This window comes from Pleurodeles waltl, chromosome 8 (assembly GCF_031143425.1).
Source record: "Pleurodeles waltl isolate 20211129_DDA chromosome 8, aPleWal1.hap1.20221129, whole genome shotgun sequence".
NCBI lineage: Eukaryota > Metazoa > Chordata > Amphibia > Caudata > Salamandridae > Pleurodeles > Pleurodeles waltl.
In genome coordinates, this window is record NC_090447.1 from 1,169,403,555 (window position 1) to 1,169,425,264 (window position 21,710).

The 21,710-nt window shown below is 45.1% G+C and overlaps 1 protein-coding gene across 2 annotated transcripts in view; it reads right to left on the reverse strand.

The window, feature by feature from the left end:
- The window catches only part of COG3 (component of oligomeric golgi complex 3), a 291,820-nt gene that overhangs the window by 21,813 nt on the left and 248,297 nt on the right, over positions 1–21,710 (reverse strand). For both annotated transcript variants that reach the window (XM_069205406.1, XM_069205405.1), the window contains exons 20-21: positions 10,474–10,549; positions 2,555–2,682 (exon numbers count right to left, since the gene is read on the reverse strand). In XM_069205406.1, coding sequence (XP_069061507.1) covers positions 2,555–2,682; positions 10,474–10,549 — 204 coding nt within the window. The remainder of the gene's footprint in view (positions 1–2,554; positions 2,683–10,473; positions 10,550–21,710) is intronic.

Consider the following 21,710-nt stretch of genomic DNA (forward strand, 5'->3'; position numbering starts at 1 on the left):
CCGGATAAAGGCTGCTGATCCTTTGGGCAATTTGAAGATTGCCAAAACATGCTGACTTTAGCATGAGATGATAGGGTAAATAGTATCCATTTTTATCATACACTTTGGTTTTTAATGCGATCATGGCTTCCAAGAGTAAAACAGATTTGGGTTAGTTCTGGATAGATTTAAAATTTCAGTTAATTTATCTCTGGTTTTGTTGTGTGGAGTGAATACTCGACAAATAATAACAAGTAAACCCTAACTCCCACTCACAGTGGTACAGCCCACCTTGGATTCCACTGGGTCCAGAGAGTTGTACGGCTGATGATGAGGCATGCCACATTTCTATGTGAGTGATGGCCTTGCAACTCCCACGGATAACTCTGTTTGACATAAATGGAAAGAAGGTCAAAAATATCTGGATCTTTTTTATGTGTATTTGGATATTTTGGGAGGAAGAAGGTCCAAGTATAGTTTCTCTCACCTCTCTAGTGTGTATCAGAATAGTCTGACATCTCCTCAAAAATCAAGTGGTAAGTCTTCAGCCAAACTGATGCAAGTGAAAGCCATACCACAGACTGAGCAATGTTGTCTTTAGTCAAGGCCACATTTTTGGATCGGTTTGGATACATCCACGGTGTTACTCACCAGATCACATAATGTGATAGGCTGACAACTGTAAGTTCACCAGTTCCCACAAGGCATGAATCTATTATCCTAAAAGGCAGTGGCATTAACCATGCAGAGATGCAAAAACGTTGCGACCCAAGGCATCTAGTTTTTGGATTCTCTGTCAAAGGGAAAGCCATAGGTAATGCACTGAGATTCTGCTTCAATGATGATGCTTGGACACAGGCTCTCCGGTGGTGGGTGGAATGGAAAAACGTGAGGTTTACTCAAAGCAGGTTTGTGGGTGTGGCAGTCTGTAGTTGACTGATGGACCAAAAGGGCCTTGTTAAACTGAATCAAGGACCCTGCCCCTACTGCCTAAGGTTGCAAGATTTCTGCAGACGGTAAGGTCAGTGACAAGGGTTCTACCACCTTTTGAATAACTCTTGTAAAAGATTAAACGCCTGACGAAGCAGGGTCTGAGGGGTAGGAACATTCACCTTCTGGTGAGATATCTAGGCAACTGGCATTTTGTAAGTCAAAGTAAAGGCTAGCATCAGTAATGTAGGGTGGCAGTGGGTGATCAGTCTCTATTACCCTCCATCAATGCTGCAGGTTTTTTTTTAATCCCCCCATACCGAAAACAAAAGGTTTTCAGCAAGAGAGTAAACCTGTAAACCTTTGGGCTCGGGGAAGGTTCACGCTTAAATAAGCCAACCTTCTCCTTTATCATATGGATGATGTTTTCCCCCACAGACTCCTTGGAATGGCTTGGCGTCAGCTCCGATGATGGGGTGCCATCTTTGATTCAAAATCGCTTGAGCAAATGAGGACCGGCACCCTAGCCGGTTCAATTTCACCACAGGCGCCCAGTTCAAACCTGTGGAGGAATGGCATAGGAAGGCAAAAGGGCTGTCGGGGATGCCAAGCCCTCTGGAAGAGACAACCCATTTTAAGGATTAGCCCAGACAGTTGTAGAGCAGTCTTGAAAAGATCATACATCATTAGCCAGAAGACCTTGATATGTGCAAGGCCCCCTAAAGGACTGGGAAACTTCAGTCTGACCTTCTTAGGAACAAGGAGAAAGAGCGTGGCATTGGAGAACAGGGTTGAGACACCAAATGATCCCTAGAAACAAGACCAATTTCTCAAAGAAAAAGAGAACTTCTTCCTACGGTGCTGTTTTGGGGGAAATCTCTTAGGAGACTGTTCCAGCAAAGATGACTACCTTTGAGAGTGAACGTCCACTCTGGAGCCTTTCTGTGGACCTTATGCAAAATAATCTGGTCTCCTACTCCTTGATGGCTTTCCAGTGCATGGAGGAGCAAGAGTCGCAAATCCGGCTCAATATACTCACATAGTCTCTGTGTAGGTTTAAAAGTTATATTTTCTTGTGGCACTGTCTGTAAAACTTAGATCCTTTGCTGAGGCACTTGCTGTAGTTTCTGTTAAATGCTGAGGAATTAGTCAGGGAGACTGGTAGGCGTATAAAGTACTCAGGGACATCATGTTTGGGGTGGATAAGCAGCTGTAGCAGTGGGGCCCCACCGGGCTACACTGGGAAGCTATTTGTAGGGAAAACGTTTCCAGGCATGTCTTTAGCCTGGATGAAATATTCATATCGTCAAGAATCTGCAGGAAGATGTATCCATCAGAAATTATGTGTTTGAGGCTCACTGGTACTTATAATCAGCACTGTTGACAAGTCAAACAGCATGCAGTATTTTGAGTCACAGAGAACTAGTGTAAAAATATAGTCATTTGTTGACAACACCATTTTGAAAAAAATACTTGAATAGTAAAACAAACAAAGATTAACATGAACTCAATTGTGGATTAAATATGTCATGGTGTTGTCAACAATAAATAACCATTAAACTGGAAGCAGCCTAATCAAAGAGAAATATACCTTTTAAATTAAAACAATTCTCAATGTCAAGCTATAAACAAAAAGAATACTTACTCGGACTGGTTTAAACAAAATAAATTCGGTATCTTTATTGGCAAGGTACAAAGACATACTTCGTATGGTCAGAGGCAGTTTTGTTTTGATTGTCTTGTAGGTAGAAGCCACGATGTCATTGATTTTTGCTGCAATAAATTAATTAGAAAATAAATGTGTTCCAGATTCTTATATTGTAAATATGAATATATGAAATCAAAGCAAGAATTTAAAGATAATCAGGTGAGTTAAAAGCATTTGCAATGTCCCTTCCTTTACCCACGGAGCAGACGTTCTTTCGAATTAACAAAAGCAACAACATGCTCACTTGACCTAGAGAAAAAGTGTATACTGGGTAGGAAAAAGAATGTCCATATACCTGAAAACAATGAAAATCATTTATAAAGTTTACATATTTCTAACCATTCAAATAGAGGTAATTTGAGGGCGCACTAACAAAACCAAATTCGAGAAAAGTAAGTCTTAAAATCTTTGATTTACATATTTAATTCATGTTTCAACAATACAGATGTAACAAAGCAGAAAATACAGGATCATGCCAGATGAAGTGAAACAAAGATTGACTACTGCTAGTAAAGCATCTCCAAACAAAAGTAGTCCGAACATTCTAGAATTCCTATTTTAGCAGCGTAGTACATAAAATAATAACTGTAAAGGTCTCTGAGACAATGTTGATATAACAGCAGCATCAGAGCTAAAAAATCAAGTAACTTTTCAGACACAGATGTTCTCAGGTCAGAATTTTAACAAAGCCTGCGAGAAATGTTGATACCAAAACTCCTCTGTATGCTTTAGCACTATATGAACAATGAGCCAACACAAGGTTACTTCCAAGAAGCCACTTTTACACCACAAATTAAGAACTCGCTCCAAACAAAAATTTCTGCTCAAATCCATTAAAAAAATGACTACCAGAGTCCCTAAAAAAACACGGACTGCAAAAAATTACCTCTAAAATATAAGCATCCTGTTTGTGTGAAGTACAATGTCACAGCCAAGACTTTTATCCAACATTATAATGCTGTCTGAAGACTAGATCGACAAAACATGATGCATACTTACCTGCGACGTGAAGAAAGCCTCCAATAATGCACTGAAATGGCAAGGTCTACCACAAAAAAGACAGATTTCGTCACACCCCACAAAGTCCACCCTACAGCTCCTCACCCACTAATTATCTAGATCTCAACTCCCAAGAGGTACCAGATATAAATGCACCCATCGCCTTGTCGTAATATTTTGCTTTAAAACCTTCCCCAAGAGGTTATGAACTACAAGAGGATAAACAGCATCAAAATTAAACGCCGTGAATGCTAATTTTCAGCATATGCTAATATGCTTATGACCTCACTATGATTATAACAATAAGTAATAACAAATAAAATGCACAAAGTAAATAAATAACAAAGCACACTTAAGCCAATAAATACAACTGCAGTCATTGACGTCTGTTGCATAGTTTATAGAGAGTATGATATATAATCTCAGACTTTTTTAATTGCATCTGTCATATCAAGTGCGAGGACGTGAGCGTTGCATTTGGTGTGTGCGTTAGGATTTACACTTCTGTTGTGTAAATACTAAACTGCCGTTCTAACCCGGTTCTAATCCCTAACCATAATTTACCTGTTTCCCCTCTCGGTGAATTAAGTAGCAATGTCTCATCTGCAGAATATCTTTAATTAAACTAGCCTTCCTAAAATGCTAGAATAATGATGTAATTTCCCTCCACGTTAATTACAAAAAACTCGTTTTCTTCATCAAAATCATTTACTGGGGGGGGGGGGGATTTAGCGTACAATCATGGCGGCTGCATCCTAAATGCGCTCTGAGCAGCAGCTATTATATCCTGCATCCTCCTATGACACAGTGCATTTTCACCACGTGCTGAGTACACCCCATAGAGCCGCCTCACCTCTGGAGTCGTGGGGGAGCTGTCTCCGGTTGCGCCAGAGTGGGCTGGAGCGGGGTGGGGCGGGCCATGTGGCACTCCACTGGGCCGCTGGCACAATTTAGCAGTATGCCTGCCACTGAAGACCGGAGCCCCGAGTGGAGCTGCTGTGGCGCCGCAAGGGCTCCTCCGGCCCTCAGAGACATTGGCGGTGTGGTGAGGGTCAGGGCTTGTCAGGCCCCGACCTAGTGTTTGCCTTGGCATGGAGCTGACTGGTGAGGGGCACGGCCTGCCCTGGGACTAATATCTTTGGCGTGCCTGAGCGCGGGTGTTTCTACGGCTTTGCTTCCCTCAGAGGAGCGTACCACAGCTGTGAGCTGCCTTGCCCAGCACGTCCCATCTGAAGGGGGCCTACCTGGACGTCCCAAGACTGAGTACGGTGTGGTGGAAGTACTGGGAGGCTTTGGACTTTGTGGACTTCACCACTGCTGCACCTACATATAAGGGGTAGTATCACACACAGCAGTGATCAGCGACTGCAGCTGATCCCCCTGCTGGACACTACGGCAGTGGGCCACGACCCCATGTGCACAGCATGAACCTTTGGGCTCATTTTTGGGCCCTAGAGCTGATCGGAGGTCCGGGGACTGCGCTGTTTTAGCCTCCCGGCTGGGCGGCGGCAATACTACTGTGGAGCCTGGCTTGGAGGCCTTCCTCTGGCTGGGTGAAGACCGGCTCTGCCAGGGGCTCTTAGTGCTGGATGGCCCCCTGCTGCCAGGTGCATGCCGCACAGGGGTCACTGAGGAGTGCCTCTGCCTTGTGTTCTTCTATGTGGTGATCGGCTTGCACCCCTGCTATGGGCTGGAGGAGCCACATTCGTAGAATTGGCCCTGGGTACTGGTGTGCCACTCTGCCCTCACCTGACTGCTTGTGTCCCGAGTGTATCCTGACGGAGGTCTGGCAGGGCATTTGTTCCATCGTTGGGGCTGCCAGTCAGGAAATTCTCATCCTGCCTCTAGCCACCATGACAAAAGAAAAAATACCCACTGCGGCCAAGCAAAGCACCCCAGAAAAATTCACCCAGCAGGGAGGCAATGCTCTGCAGCCCACAACAGATGAGGTGCCAGACAACGTGGGACTCCTCGCCGGATTGGTGCAGTCAGATCGGACGTCACTTTAATTCGATAGGATCTCAAGCAAGCGATTGAGAGGATCACTGAGACAAAAACCAGAATTTCGGGGGTGGAACATTCAGTCACAGCCTTATAGCAAAAGGTTTTCAACCTGATGGAAGTCTCTAAAGAGCTGGCGGCGCGGGTGGAGGATGTCGAGGGCCGTGCATGCCCGAAATAACCTAAGATTCACCAAGTTTTTGGAGGGGTGTAAGGGCTTCCCCGTGGTTGTGCTTTTATCCCAGCGACTTAGGTCACTTCTGTCCACGGACTCTCTTTCAACCTGCTTTATTTTGGAGCGAGCTCCATAGGGCTCCTGTGAGGAAGCTACCACCCCAGGGGCGTGGCCCAAACCAGTGATCCCTAAAATGCTGAATTACATGGACAGAGACAATATCCTCAAGTATCAGATCTACCATGCAGCGTTTACCAGGGGCACTTGTATCCTACTACAGAGAAGGATTCCCTTCAGACACACCAGAACATGGACCGATCGTCTAGGGCAATATGTAATAGTCTCTGGCTCCCTACATAGGAAACCTCATACCATTTGCTGCTTTTCACCCCCGCTCCCCCCTCCTCACCCCCTGGCCACTCGGTGAGTCATTTGTTTCTCTGCTGTTACATCTATGGGCAGGTCTGTCCGAGGATCACACCATAATTGAAGGTGACTGAAATGCTGTTATGGACCACCATATGGATAGGTGGTGCAGCAGAGACAGGACCCTAGACCTGTGTGCATACACTTATTTCTCACATACTCATGGCTCCTTTTCATGCCTCGATTATCTTTGTGTGCCCAACTTGTTTTCTCACAGAGTGATGAAAGCAGATACCCTAACACGGTGTCTGTCTGATCACTCTGCTACTGCCCTCCAAATTCGAGTGGGTCCCAGAGGCCAAGATTTCTGTGGCGCCTTTCCCCAGACACCGAAAGAATCCAACATGTAGATTGTATATCTCTTGGTTCATAGAGGAGTATGTCACCTTTAATTCGGCCATAGCTCCCTTGGCCACCACAATATAGGAGGCCTTCAAAGCCACCCTACGTGGAAGAGATATCAGCTTCTCTGCCAGGGAGAACTGCAGGTGTGAGCAGGCCTTTATCAATCTTGAGCTTCAGATAGGAGCCTTGGAGCGGCTGAGTGGGACTCCTGAGGTTCACACAGGACAGCGACAAAAGGTGTTCAACAAACAACAATATTAGCACATACTTCTGGACAAGGCCTAACTAAACTGGTGAGCGGCCTAAAGCCGCCTTTATCAATCGGGGGGGATAAGGCCAGCAAAATGCTACACAGACTGTCAATCAACTTGAAGGCCCTCCTAAACACAGGCAACTGAAGACAGGCGAGGTCAAATGCTGGTGGACCCACAGGAGGTGGCTCAATGTTTTGCCTCTTATTGTAAAGCACTGTATGCCTGCAGAGAGAGTCCGTCACTTGACCGGACAGTGGAGTTCACTGATGACCTTCCTCTCCGGACTCTCTCTGATTCGGCCAGGAAAATGACATCAAGGTGGAGGAGCTGGCCTCAACCCTAGCGGAGTTGCAGTCGGGAAGGGCCCCGGTACCAAACAGTCTCCCCTGTGAATTTTTGAAAGCCTATATCTCATGACTGGGTGCTCCATTTTTATCCACCTCCAAGCTACACTCCAGGGTGAGCCCTTCCCACTGAACCGGCGTCAGGCCGAGATAGTGGTAATTTTGAAACCAGGTTGGCGCCCCCTCAAGAGAGGGCATCCTACCGCCAGATCTTCCTCCTCAAAAAAGAGGTGAAGCTCCTCGCTAAAATGCTAGCATGTCGACTCGTAAAGGACATACCGGATCTGATCCGCCCAGACCAGTCTGGCTTCATGCCCCACCAGGCCACTCAACATAATATCCATCAGGTTCATAATGCACTTGCTATGGCGCACTGCCTTGAGAGGCCAGCAGCCCTGCTGTTAGTTGATATGGACAAAGCGTGAAGCTCGTCCAATGGGATTATCTCTTTGCCCTTCTGCAGAGGCTAACCTTCGGCCCTAAGTTTCACTCGTATAGTGGCTCCTCTGTACAGACCTGCCTGTGGCGGTCAAAGTGGCCAGCGCTGTGTCGAGGCCCTTCTCGATTGCTAGGGGGGACAAGGCAGGGGTGCCCCCTTTCCCCACTCCTGTTTGCAGTAGCAGTGAAGCCCCTTGCAGTGTGGGCCAAGCTAGATGCTCAGGTACACGGATTTGGGTGGGGACCAGGACTTTCTGATAAGATTTCTTTATACATCGATGACATCCTCTTTTTCCTCAATGATCCAGTGCACACAAGGCCCGTCTTGTGGAAATCATGCGGGTGTTTGGAGAGACCACAGGCCCCTATATGAATGTCACTAAACCCAAGGTTTTTCCGGTCAACGGTTACTGTAGACTCACTGAGTGGGCCCCGGGCCTGTCATGTGCTACTGGTAGGTTCAGGTTCCTGGGGGGGTTAGGGGGGGGGGGGGGGGGGTTATATCCCTGTCTCAGACCTTGGCGTGGGACTGGAATCTGTCCCCTGCCGCTCCGGTGAGAAATGAGGTCAGGAATTGGTCTCGCCTCCCCATGTCGCTGATGGGCAGTTAGGCAATTTTCAAAATGGTTTTCCTCCCACGTCTACTATACCACTTACATATTCACCCGTATTCTATTTCTAGACATGGTTAATGCACATCGATCCTATCCTTAGGGGTTTTCTTTAGAGGGGTGGAGTGGCCCGGGTCGCTTGCAAGGCATGTTTTCAATCGACCTATTGTGAGCACATTGCAGCAGCTGATATTTATGCATACTACACCACCTCTCAATTTTTGGTCATCAATGACTGGTGGCACGGGCCCCCTGATGACCATGCATATGCACTGGAGAAGTGGGCTATGAATGACACACCCATTAAGTCCTATCTCTATGGCGGAGAAGAAGTGGGATTCTTGCCACTGGCTGCTCGGGTGGTTCTGAGTCTTTGGAGGAGTGCTCTGCGGTGCATGAGGTGGCAGGACCGTCTTACAGAGCAGACACTCCTATGGCGGAGTTGCTGGTTGCCTCAGGTGTCTCGGTTGGATTTTTTTCGACTATGGAACCTCATAGGGATTTCTACGTTGGGTGACATTATGCAAGGCACTGTACTGAAATCATATCAAGACCCGCAGCTGGAATATCAACTCTATCGGAGCCAATTCCACCACTACCTCCAGCTCGGTCATGCCCTCACCATCTGCATACGACACATCACAGACCTCCCCAAGTTTAACCCCCTCAAGAGCAGGCTCCTCATGGGAGACCTCAAACCGCATAAAATCACAAAGATTTACCAAACCTTAGTTACTAACAGCACTAATACACTACCTGCCCTTTGGGCTGTCTGGGAATAAGATCTTGAAACACTAGACAACAATGAATGGACAAAGGGCTCTGGGGGCCCCCAGGGAGACTGCAGTGTCAACCCGCCTCCGCCTTATCCAATTTAAATACTTACATAGCACCTACTATACTCGGCCCGCCTAAGGTGCATCGGTCTAGTGAGCGTGCCCTGATGCCTTCGCTGTGGTGTGGTAGATGGTACCTTTTTACATTCCGTATGGATCTGTACAGCAATGGATGTGTTCTGGTGGGGGTTCTCTCCTATTTGAGTGTGGTCCTTTCATGGGTCTTACCAAGAGATTCCAAGACTGAGTGCATTGCAGGTAATAGGTATAAGAAGGCTCTTCTGTTACTCATCCTTACTTTCACCAAACAAGATAACGCTAAACACTAGAAGGCCGTGGCCCCAGCCTCCACTCGCTGCTTGGAAAAGAGATTTAGACCATTGTATGGGGCTGGAGGTGGCTGTCTTCCAATCTGGGAGTTTCCCTCAGAAACATTGCAAAATCTTGCAAAGATGGGCAGACTACCGAGGTGTTGTGTTGGAACCAATGCACCTCATGACGTGGGGCTAATGAAGTAATTCGGGGCCACAGCCTGTTAAATGGAGATGGATGCCTCACTATAGCTAGAGACTGGCTGATACATGGTCAATTTACGGGATGGGTGGAGGGAGGGCTGGCCTTTTTCAAGTTGTTGTCCTTCTCTTTATTTGCATACTTGTCTTACTATTCACATAAAAGGTACTATGCATTGCTCCTGCTCAATATCTTTTTTGGCCTTCTAGGTCTTGTTTGTGTACTAAATCCAATAAAATTTGTTGTGGAAAAAAATCTTTTACTGAGAAGCTCCCATCGCCATATGATAATACATATATTTATTTCAAATAGCATTTTTGCCGAAAGTAATAATACATACATTGTAAAAAAAAAATCCATTCTGATTGGAATAGAAAGGAACAAGAAGATTAGAAACTGTATAGTCCACTTTTAGGGGGTGCAGTATGGGTTCTAATCAACATAAGGTGGCTAATAGGAAATGGGAGAAATATTTGGTTTTGAAATTATTTGCCTTGTGAGAAAACACAACTAAAATAAAACTGTTGTAGGAGCTCAGACAAGCAAAGAGAGAGTGGGTGAATAAAAGCACCAAATAAAAGCCAACCATGAATGGAAGCTGTGATGCACAACAAAGAAAGGGAATTGGGGATCTTCGAGAACAGAGAACATGAGTGGGTTTAGAATAACGGACAGCCAAGTTATAGGGAACACAATGAAAACTTTGTGCGAGAGACAGCGAAGCAAGGTCAAAGAGTTATCTAGCAGCAATGAATGAATTAGTGAAAATACTAATAAGAGATAGCAGAGGAGACTAGCAGTGCAAAGTTGGTGAGAGTACAGCGATGGGGGTTGGAAATCAGTGCTGGTAGGAAATGAACACGGGACATTTTGGAAAATGATACACATTTCTTACAACTTATCAAAGTTTATACCTGGCTGTGCCCATGGCTGCTGTGAAAGGCTGTACTTCGGCCCCCCCTGACTGACCATCGTCTTGAGGGCAGTGACCTGCAGACAGAACGATCAGGATTACAATAACCAAGACTTTTCTCAAAAACGTATTATACTACAAATTCAAGGAAAATATGTTATTAATTATTTCTATATACTGGGCCCAGATAGTCATCACCTTAGTGACATCATTTTATTTAATTCAAGGTCTTGAAACCATGTTGTAATGTCTTTTATCCACATTATGTGTTTGAAATAATAATTTATTATAACACACAACCGACTATTTTAACAAACCGAACAATGTCAACGTTATCAATGAGAGAAAAAGGAGCCTCCACCGTGAACTGCACCACAAAAAGAAAGGTATTCCTTCTTCTACAACTTCTTCTAACGACCCCTTGGCTGCATGGAGTTTGTTAAGAACAGAGATTCAATGTTCTTCATGATATCCATTTCCGATAGGGTTCACTGTTGTGAACACTACAATCTTCACTGCTCTCGGTCAGCATTCTCTATAGACATCAAACCCACGCCCAAACCTATTTCTCGTTTCGTGATACATTATAGAAACAGACAGATTCAACATATTACATTTTAAAACGTTTCATATTTATTGTTAAGTTAGCTTTAGCGCCTGTGTTGGAGTTATACTGTCAATCATTTTCAAATTACTTTTTAGAAGTATCCAAAGCTAAGAATGTGAACTGAAATTGCTGTAGTTGTGGGGTAGAACTGTATGCCACGTTAGAGGAGTTGCATCGTCAACTTGGATTTTTATTCGCGTATAAGGACATTTCAGCAGTAATGGACAAGTTACTTACCTTCGATAACGCCTTATCTGGTAGAGACACAGACTAGCTGCAGATTACTTATCTTAGAATTCTCCTCAGGTGTCAAACTGGATCTGGAAATTTTTCCTCAACAGTACCTCTGCGTGTCGGTAGAGGGCATCACGCGACTCCGTAGCGAAGTCGTCCCCAGACATGACGTCAGCGGAGTCCATATATTCCCTTTTCTGACGTACTGACATCAGTTTCTTCAGTGACTTGAAGCCACAGAACAACGTGGAGCCACAGAGAAACTGGCAATGGAATAGATAAACAGCACAATAGTGTATGCCAACCAAAAATTAAAGGATATGTGTTGAGACGTAGCAGAACAACAAAACAGCCAAACCCACCCTAAGCGAGATTGAAGAGTACACAGTTCGCAAGCGGGGAGGATGAGATTACTGATAAGGAATCTGCGGCTAGCCTGTGTCTCTACCAGATAAGGCTTTACCGAAGGTAAGTAACTTGTCCATCTGATAGAGACAACTATCCGTAGATTCCTCATCTTAGAATTAGATACCCAAGCAATCCCAAACCCTGGCGGAGGGACACGAACGGACCACACTAGTCTTGCAAAGAACAACCTAATAACACAGAGGAAGAACCAGGCTCAAGACAGAGTGGGCGAGAGAAAAACATAAGTGACTCATACGAGAAAAATAGCTGTATATGCACTGGGGAAAAGCTAAGTTATGGCTGGTAAGGAAAAGCCTCCACTGGAGAGTAGGCAGCAACAACCCCCATAGGAGAGGTTCAACTATGGAAAAAACATCGGGATGATTAAATGGATCCCCGGTAAGGGGCACCAGAAAAGACACACACACAATATAAAACATGTAAAAGAGTCTAAGTAGAAAGACTAGCATAACAGGGACATACAATAATCTCACAGTCAGAATGAGAGAGTACTCCAGTCAGAGAAGCGAATTAAGAAACAGAAAGAGTAAAGATAGACTGGATGGTCGGCTCAGAAGGAGCAGAGAAACAGCTGCAGGCCCAAATGGGACAGCAAAATAGGAAAGACCAGTAAGGCTGTGTGCAAGTGCAAAATGCATACACATACACCAGGCAGGGTATGATAGAATAGGAAAGAGAGAAAGCACTAAACTAGAACTGGAACAACCAGGTAAAAGGAGCAGACGTTCCAGTGTGAACCCAGATCAAAAATGAATGCTAAGAAAACAATCCGACAGGGGAACTGGAGGTAGAAGGAACAACCACATACAAAGGCAGCTAAAGAACTATGCAACAGAAAGCACAGATATGAATGGAAGGAACCTGCTAATATGTAAGAGCGTTGGCAAAATTGGAACCCCTGTAGGAGGGTAGCCTGCTGCACAGAAGAAAGTGGACCTAGCCACAAAGCTAGAGCTCCTTGAAATCGCAAAATAACCAAATCGTGGCACCCCATAAGGAATATGAGGGTAGGAAGAACATGGAATCAGAGACCCATGAAGAGACAGAAGTTCTGAAAAAAGTGAGAGTCTGTGAGCAGGTCCGAAGGATGTAAAAAGTTGTGGAAAGACACATTGGCTCATTCCAAGGAAGAAAGATAGGAACAACACCAGCTGTAAGAACAAACACACGACCATTCCGGAGGCAGAAGGATAGAGTGTCCGGGAGGGATGCAACAGAATCAATGCTAATTATCAATGACCAAGGAAATAAGAAACACTGGGGAAGGAACCCTAGAGGTGTGCACAGAAAGGGACCAAACTATTTGTCTGCAGAAAAATACCAAAACAATGGAAGGAACACCGACAAAAGGAAGCAAAAGATATGACATCTCCAAGGCCAGCACCATGAACAAGGAAGGCGAAGGACAAAAAGGGCACCAAGCAAGTTGTAAAATCTTGCAGGAGCCAGTAATGGAAGTAGCACCATACCCCTCCAATTGAAGTGCGGGTGGAGGGAGATAATGTAGAAAGTGGCACCAGGAATAAAATCCTAGAATAAAGGATACCTCGTAAAGACCAAAACGAGGAACCACACTGCCTAAAGAAGCGGGAGTACAATTAAAGAACCCACAACATCCTGTGAAAAAGAAATCAAGAACCCGTGAACAACAGCAAGGGGAAGATCCAGTTCAGGAATGAGCAGAAAGGAGCTGGCAAGAACAATTTAAAATAGAGGAAAGTACTCCCTAGTGAAGTGTATAGCATTAGTACAGTACTGCAGTATAATAATTCTGGTATTTTATTTATTTATTTTAATTTTAGTTAAGCTGGGAAGGGGAAGCCAGTGCCACTAAAGGTAGAAGGCACAATCATTGAGCTCGGGTGTAATGGCCCTTGGTTACGAGAGAACCAAGAACACCCCAAAATGCAGGGAGTGGAACTTGCAACAAACACAATATGAGCCCGTAGCAGTGGAAAAATAGTAAAATGTAGAACCCATTGGAAAAAGGGGAAAATAAACCTTCCTAGAAGACAGAAGAATAGAAAGGGACAACAGAGGAAAAAGACCCTACCAAAAGTAGGCAAGAATTGGCTCCCGGAGGAGTACAACAATATATGTCCACATGTTGAATAAAACAAGAGAAATGCGTAAAATAGCATTTACTACCAAAAGCTCAAAGAGCGAATGTCCAACCCATTCTCTTAGCAACAGAGATGAAAGGCAAAATGCTTAGGGAAAACCAAAGGAGAGGTAATGTTGGCAAAATGTACAACAGAAAGAAAACCACGAACCGTGGTATGCAAAGACCAAGCGTAGGTGGAAGATCCGCAAGGAAGCTGGCCAAACGAGAAGAGAGCTCTCTGCCTTCCTCAGAAGTCGAGACACTACCTATCACTGTGAGGTCCCACCGTTTAATGGAAGCAAAAGGGAGAGTTGAAACTCTCAAAGAAAACATATTCGTTATTAAGGTGCAACAGTGATCAGCTACGGAGTTCACTAGAGTTAAGGCAAAAGAGAAAGCCTCTGCTCTGGGTCCACATGTGTCTGCCCTGGGTCCACATGTGACATGGGAGGAGTGCAGAAACACAAAAGGTGACCTAGTACAAGAGGTAGGGGGTTTTCAGCCACATTAACATCCACAGGTGGCAACTCTGCAGCCGGATTTTGCTAAGCTTTGTTGCAGAGGCACGAGGTGGCAAGAGAGGACCTTCAGGACTGAGGCGCAGGGGGGTCGCTGCTGTAGCACCCAGATTTAATAAAGACCCTGCCATGAAATTGTGCTACAAACCCATTACAGAGGCTGGGGAAGCCTGAGCCTAGCATTAATGTACCGTATAACAGAGAAGGGGGGCTTTAGCGGCGCCTTCAGAGGCAGGAAATTCAGAACTTTGTAAGGTTAAGGAAAATTATTCAAGAAAAGGGTTGAAAACCATCAGAGAAGGTTTTCAACAAAGAAGGTTTGGAGAACGTGTTCTGACGGTATAAAGCTCGGTGTCATAGATATAGGTGACCAATTACGAACATGATTTCCAGAGACAAGCAGGACAAAAGAGAAAAAGGAAAACGAGGAGAGGATGTTCAGTGCATCAATAGTGAATAGAGCTGAAAGAGACGATAGACCAGGACATAAAAGGTGGGTTGAATCAAGATTATCCCTGAACAAAGGAGTCAAAGGTAATATGATTGGTGCACCAAAAATTATGGCTGGAGAGTATTAAGAGATTTTACAGTGGACAGAATGTTATCTCCTCAGGGGTGTTAGGGAAAACATAAGGATCACAAAGGCCAGACAAAATCTTCATGAGGACTATTGGTGGCCTTACTTAAAAGTTGAAATGAACATTTGTGAATGCAGAGTATACATCGGAAGTGACAAAGGCCTTAAGGTATGTTCAATCAGAGCTAGTTCACAAAAGCGTCGCAGGGGGCAAATGGTAAAACGTGGGCACTAATGGTATGGTTTTGTGGGAAAAGCAAGCAGTAGCATTGCAAGACTTTTACTCTAAATAGTCAGAGTTTATGTGCGAGAACGTTTTTGAAGGAAATATTTAACAGAGACGAATATTCCTTAATTCTTCTGACCAATAATGGGGTATAGTTAGTATCAAAGAGAATGAAGAGTTTATTTAAGAACTGTATTGAACCCAGGTGTTTTGCTATTTAACAGCCTGAACCCAAAGGACTAGTAGAGAAACATAACCGTAGGTTGAAGGATGGGATTAAACATGAGGTTGCGATGGGGAGACTATAGGGTGAAGTGTTTTAAAGGGGGATGCAAAAATATGGCTTAACATCACACAGTATGACCAGTGTTATGACTCTGAAAGTGAGGAGGAGTAGAAGCACAGAAGCCCAGTGCAAGATTCTGTGCAGGATGCACAGACAGAGCACAAAATTTAGAGATGAATTATAAGAATTGGAGAGGTCACAATAAGCGGGAAACGTCAGGCTTGGTTTGAGGAAAGTAACAAAACATATTAGAGTGAGAGTGGGTAAGACTGACATTGACTAGAATGGCTAGGAAAAGAGTAAATTCTCAGAATTCATTAAAGGAAAAACTTTTCAGATCCGTCAGAATAGAAGATGGTTTGGGTTGGAATTTATAAACATGGCATGTAGTGAAAGAAGGTAAGAAAGAAGCTAGAGCGGAGTGCATGATAAAAGACAGTGCAATATAATAGAGGGGGACAGCTATAAAGTCATAGTAAGGGGTTTGAAGATTTTGTAATGTAAATCGAACGAGGACTTAGTAATGCAATTTTTTATGTGATGGGAAAGGCATATATAAAGTGTTACTCGCCTAGAAATACTGGCTCGTAGCATTGTAAATTCAAATGCTTTGCACACTCCTGCCATCTAGTGTTGAACAGGAGCATTGTAAGTTGTTTTTCTTCCAAGTACAAATTTTGGTTTCGAGGTGAGTGGTGACATCTCCGGTATCCCACGATGCACCAGGACAAATAGTTCGCCTCAGACAGTTTTTTTTGTTGTTGCTCAAATGGTGAGTGGAAATAAGCGGAGCAAAGTGAAGCAGTACTGCATACGTTGTACAGGTGCACTTAGATTGGTTGACCGGTATGTATGGACCTGAGAAAAATCTAATAATAGCTCACATCTAGGGGTGGTGGGCGGACACATATGACTCTTTCGACGCCTCGTCGATGGTAGTAAGCGCTATATAAATACTATTACAATACTATTACAGCACTACAACCATAACGTGTCGTTGTAGATCACATGCTTATCATAAACTGAAAAGTAATGCATTTCCCGTAAAGCAGCGGGTTACGGCAGGACTATGTGCCAGACCTCAGCTTCTTGATGGGCATGTCGACAGAATAATGCTTTGTGAAAAGTGAACATGTAGCTGCTTTGCAGATGTCTGAAAGACTGTTTCAAAGGAAAGTTTGGTGGGTCGCGCATGCGCTACTTGCTTGGGAGACAATGTTGTATACAGAAAAGGGTTTGGAGTCCCCATCCCCCGCTGCTCGCCATTTGTTGTCTTCACTGCACTCTTCTTTACTATCTCCGTAATTGGCCAGTAGGACCAAAGCGTCACGTTTAAAGTTTGTTGTGGAGCAGGGACAATGCATAGATTAATTCAAGATAATCTGTGCCCATCCTCTACTCCCAAAGTCACTTGAACTGTTATTTCTTGACCTCACTTTCCCACCCTGCTGCCTTGTCCATAGCACTTGTATGTTTCAAACTGCTCTCCCCCTTGCCGCATTACTGCTTGTCCTGCCACCTAATCACGCTCCTACCATTGTCACTTGTTCCCTCCTGCGACCCGTACCTTTCCCACTGTCTCAGGCTGTTGCTCGTTTTTCCTGTTTTACTGATGATAACTTTTTTTCTTTATTTAACATTTTTGCCAAGTAGCCGCCACTGTCCTCAATAGTCACTGGAGGCGAGTTGTTTTGAGTCAACGCCTCATTATGTCTGAAGGACCCATTTTAACTACTAGAGCTTTGAGGAAATGTGGTCACTTAGACTGGATAAAATGCTGAAGAGAGGCACACTCTATTGTATAAGCCACTGACTTTGAGATGAGAATCCCAGAGTTTAATCTTGGATTCCTCCCATCACCAAACTTCCGGATCTTGAAAGGTTTGTTAACTCTCTGTGTGATTCCGCTCCGTTAGTTGTAAATGTTGGGACAGCTTGAAACGGTGCTATCAGTTTGAAGCCCTGTGTCCCTAAAAAAGAGTTATACGCTTGTATTTTCCGGCGAATGATTATGTGATACCAAATAAACGTCGGCTCGGAAGAGCCTCTCTCCTCTGCATAGTGCTTACAAGCTGGTGATGCATTCAGTGGATTGAACATCTGCTGCGGAGATTTATGTGTGTGACATCCATCTCAAAGGTTGCAATCACACGTAGTCAGCGTCGCCTTTCATCCTTCTTAGACTTTTAACATGAATGGCATTGAGTGTCCGATAAATACACTTAGCAAAAAGTTGGCAACAGAAAATTTCGTTTGTGGTGAGTACTAAATATGTGGTCATGTTAAACGCACACCTGCCCAGCACAGAAGCATGTATGCACTGTTTACTGAACACCGTTTGCATACATTCAAAGGCATGCACCAGGCACAACATTGCACACACGTCCAACACAGCAAAGACAGGCCACATACTTGGGACGTAGCTGAGTGCTGGCAATAGCCATGCCCATGAAAACATACACAGCAGGTTGGTTACAAGATCACACATTAAGACAGAACTCTGAAGACCCCCTCAGCCTAGGATGGAGTTCAAGAGCATTTGCTACCACAAGCTACTCACCACACAGACAGCTGGCACGCAGTGAGCACCAGTGCCAGTCGAGGGAATAATTATTGTGGTACAGGCAGTCACACCCACCTTCATACCACACCGCATCACTGTTACAAACCTGTCTAACAATGCTGTGTGGGAAGGAATATACACAGCGGCTACCAACAACCAACAGTCCCCTTCGCCACCCCAATACACATCACAGAGTACAAAGATATGGAGCAGGCGTAAACTCATTTTACTTTTACATTAACGACACAAAATAGCGAACCTAGCCATTTAACAAAGCATACACAACCAAACAATCAAACAGTCTAGTGATGGAAATCCAAGAAGAGTATGAACATGGTAGCCAGGCGAAGTGCTTCAGTGCCATAACCTAATTGGAGGAGAAGCTATACAATTGCTTATAACATAGCATAAGGTCACGGGGTGAACACGCACTGTACAATCGTGAAAAGTGACCGAGGGACACAGTGACACAGAACAGCTACATGGACACAGCCCAAGTGACCCAGATACTGAAGCAGAGACCTGTTGAGTCACAGACCCTAGAAAAGAAGCACTTGATTGCTACAAGAACAGCTGCACCGTGTCACAGATTCACTATTAGCACTAGTCATGCTCCAGTAATAATATGTTCCTGCTTGTATTTCTCACATACGTTTCCACCTACACACTACCCTCGCCGTCAGAAGCCCACACCGCTACTCCCTCTTGCAATCTTCACCTTTCTCAGTTCAACTATTCCCTAGCCCTCAGAAAACCACAATCACTGACACCATTGAGTGATGTACATGCTGATGGTCAAAGCGGAGAGGTCAAGAACGGAATGGGCATGAAATCTAAGCTCCCCAATCAGCCTCCTTACCGTACCAGAGCACCTCAGTGGACAGCATGGTCACCTCATTTTCCACTGAGGAGCCACAGACCCCACATCTCTCATTCTGACACCAAAGATCAAACCCATACTCTGAATTCTCCTAAATGTCTATAAGCAATTCACTTTGGGTGTAAACATCGCCAGTCCATTGCTGCACATGCAATCTTGGGAACGTTTGGATAGTAATAATACATGTGTGTAGTCAACTTACCCTATGCCACTCTATTCTACATCACTCAACTCTATGCCACTGCACTGCAATCCACGTCACTCTAATCTACTTTGCACCTCTGCACTGCACTTCACATCATTGCACTCTACACCACTCTATGCAACTCTACTCTACACCTCTGCACTCTACCCTGCACCACTCCATTCTATGCCACTCTAGTCTTAAGCAATCTACTTACGCCATTACAATCTATGCTACTGCAATCTACGCCACTACTCCATCCTGTGCAACTCCACCCTGCACCACTCCACGACTCTGTAATCTACACTGTGCCACTCCACTCTGTACCACTCTACACCACATCACTCTATGTCATTCTACTCTACGTCACTGCACGCTACGCCAATGCGCTCCACACCGTTTTATTCAAAACCAATGTATCCTACGACACTGCACTCTATGCCAATCTACGCTGCACCACTGAACTTTACAGCACTTCACTCTAGGCTACTCTACTCCACTTTAGCACACTCCACTCTATGATGCTCTACTCCATTAAACTCTACTCCACTCTGACCTTCTACTCCACTCTATGCCACTCCACAACACTACTCCACACTGACAATACTCCACTCTACAGTGCACTACGTAACTTCCTCTGCGCCACTCCATGCCACTTCACTCTATTCAACACCACAGTTAGAAATGGGGTCTTTTGTTGGCAGCCAGAATGCCCCCTGTCCAAGCAAGGACCCTCACTCTTGTCAGGTTAAAGAAGAATCACCCTCAGCTAACCTCCCACTCACCACCTTGGTAGCTTGGCACGAGCAGGCAGGCTTAACTCCAGAGTGCTAGGGGTAAAGTATTTGTACCAACACACACAGTAACTCAATGGAAACACTACAAAATGCAACACAAGTATATGAAAATAGAGAGTATTTATCTAAACAAAACAAGAGCAAAACGTCAAAAATCCACAATACAAAAGTCATCAATTAAAAACCAAAGAGAGTCTTCATGTAATTTTAAACACAACGCTAACGCTGTTAGCGTGAAAATGTACCTAAGTGCGTCAAAAATAACCCCGCACGGGCGAATGTGCGTCAAAAGGGGCTTGCGATGCGTCAATATCATCCACGAGCGAGACCATGCATAGTTTCTCTTCCAGTCGAGTCGGCGTGCGTCGTTTCTTCTCTCTGCAGGAGCAATGCATTGAGCCGAACAGAACTCTTGGGTCCGGGCAGGCCTTGCGTCGTTTTTACTCACCCAACGATGTTTGTCTCAGAAATCCGCCACATGATGATCCGAAAACTATGCAGCGAGGGTTGCGATCTCACCAGCCTCCGTCAGCGATGCTGCACGTCGTTTCTACAGCTGCGTGCGTTGATCTTTCAGTCACACTGCAGAGAGATGTCGATTTTCAGCCGCGAAGCCGGCGGCACACCGATTTTTTAGTCGCGTCTCGGAGTTGTGTCCATCTTTTCCCTGCACGGCAGTCTGTGTGTGGATTTCCCACTCTTGTTCTTCCAACTTCTCCTTTCAGGGTCCCAGGAACTGGATGGCCATCACTTGGCAGGGTAGGAGTCTCAGAAGAGGCTCCAGGTGCTGGCAGAGAGAAGTCTTTGCTCTCCCTGAGACTATCAACAACAGGAGGAAAGCTCTAAATCAAGCCCTTGGAGAGTTCTTTCCAAGAAGGAAGGCACACAAAGTCCAGTCTTTGTCCTCTTGCACAGGCAGAAGCAGCAACTGCAGGATAGCTCCACAAAGCACAGTCGTGGGCAGGGCAGCTCTTCTTCACCAGCTCTTCTCCAGGCAGAGGTTCCGCTTGGTTTCCAGAAGTGTTCTTAAGTCTGTGGTTTTGGGTGCCCTTCTTATACCCATTTTGCCCTTTGAAGTAGGCTTACTTGTTTGTGAAATTCTGCCTTGCCCAGGCCAGGCCCCAGACACACACCAGGGGGTTGGAGACTGCACTGTGTGAGGGCAGGCACAGCCCTTTCAGGTGTAAGTGACCACTCCTCCCATCCCTCCTAGCACAGATGGCTCATCAGGAAATGCAGACTACACTCCAGCTCCCTTTGTGTCACTGTCTAGAGAGAGGTGCAAACAGCCCAACTGTCAAACTGACCCAGACAGGGAATCCACAAACAGGCAGAGTCACAAAAATGGTTTAAGCACAAAAATGCCCACTTTCTAAAAGTGGCATTTTCAAACACACAATCTGAAAATCAACTTTACTGAAAGATGTATTTTTAAATTGTGAGCTCAGAGACCCCAAACGCCACATGTCTATCCGCTACCAAAGGGAATCTACAATTTAATCATATTTAATGGTAGCCCCCATGTTAACCTATGAGAGGGACAGGCCTTGCAACAGTGAAAAACGAATTTGACAGTATTTCACTGTCAGGACATATAAAACACATTACTATATGACCTACCTTAACCATAAACTGCACCCTGCCCTTGGGGCTACCTAGGGGTGTCTTATATGTAAGAAAAGGGAAGGTTTAGGCCTGGCAAGTGGGTACACTTTCACGTGGGAATTTACAGTTTAAAACTGCACACACAGATACTGCAGCAGCAGGTCTGAGCCATGTTTACAGAGCTACTAATGTGGGTGGCATAACCGGTGCGGCAGGCCCACTAGTAGC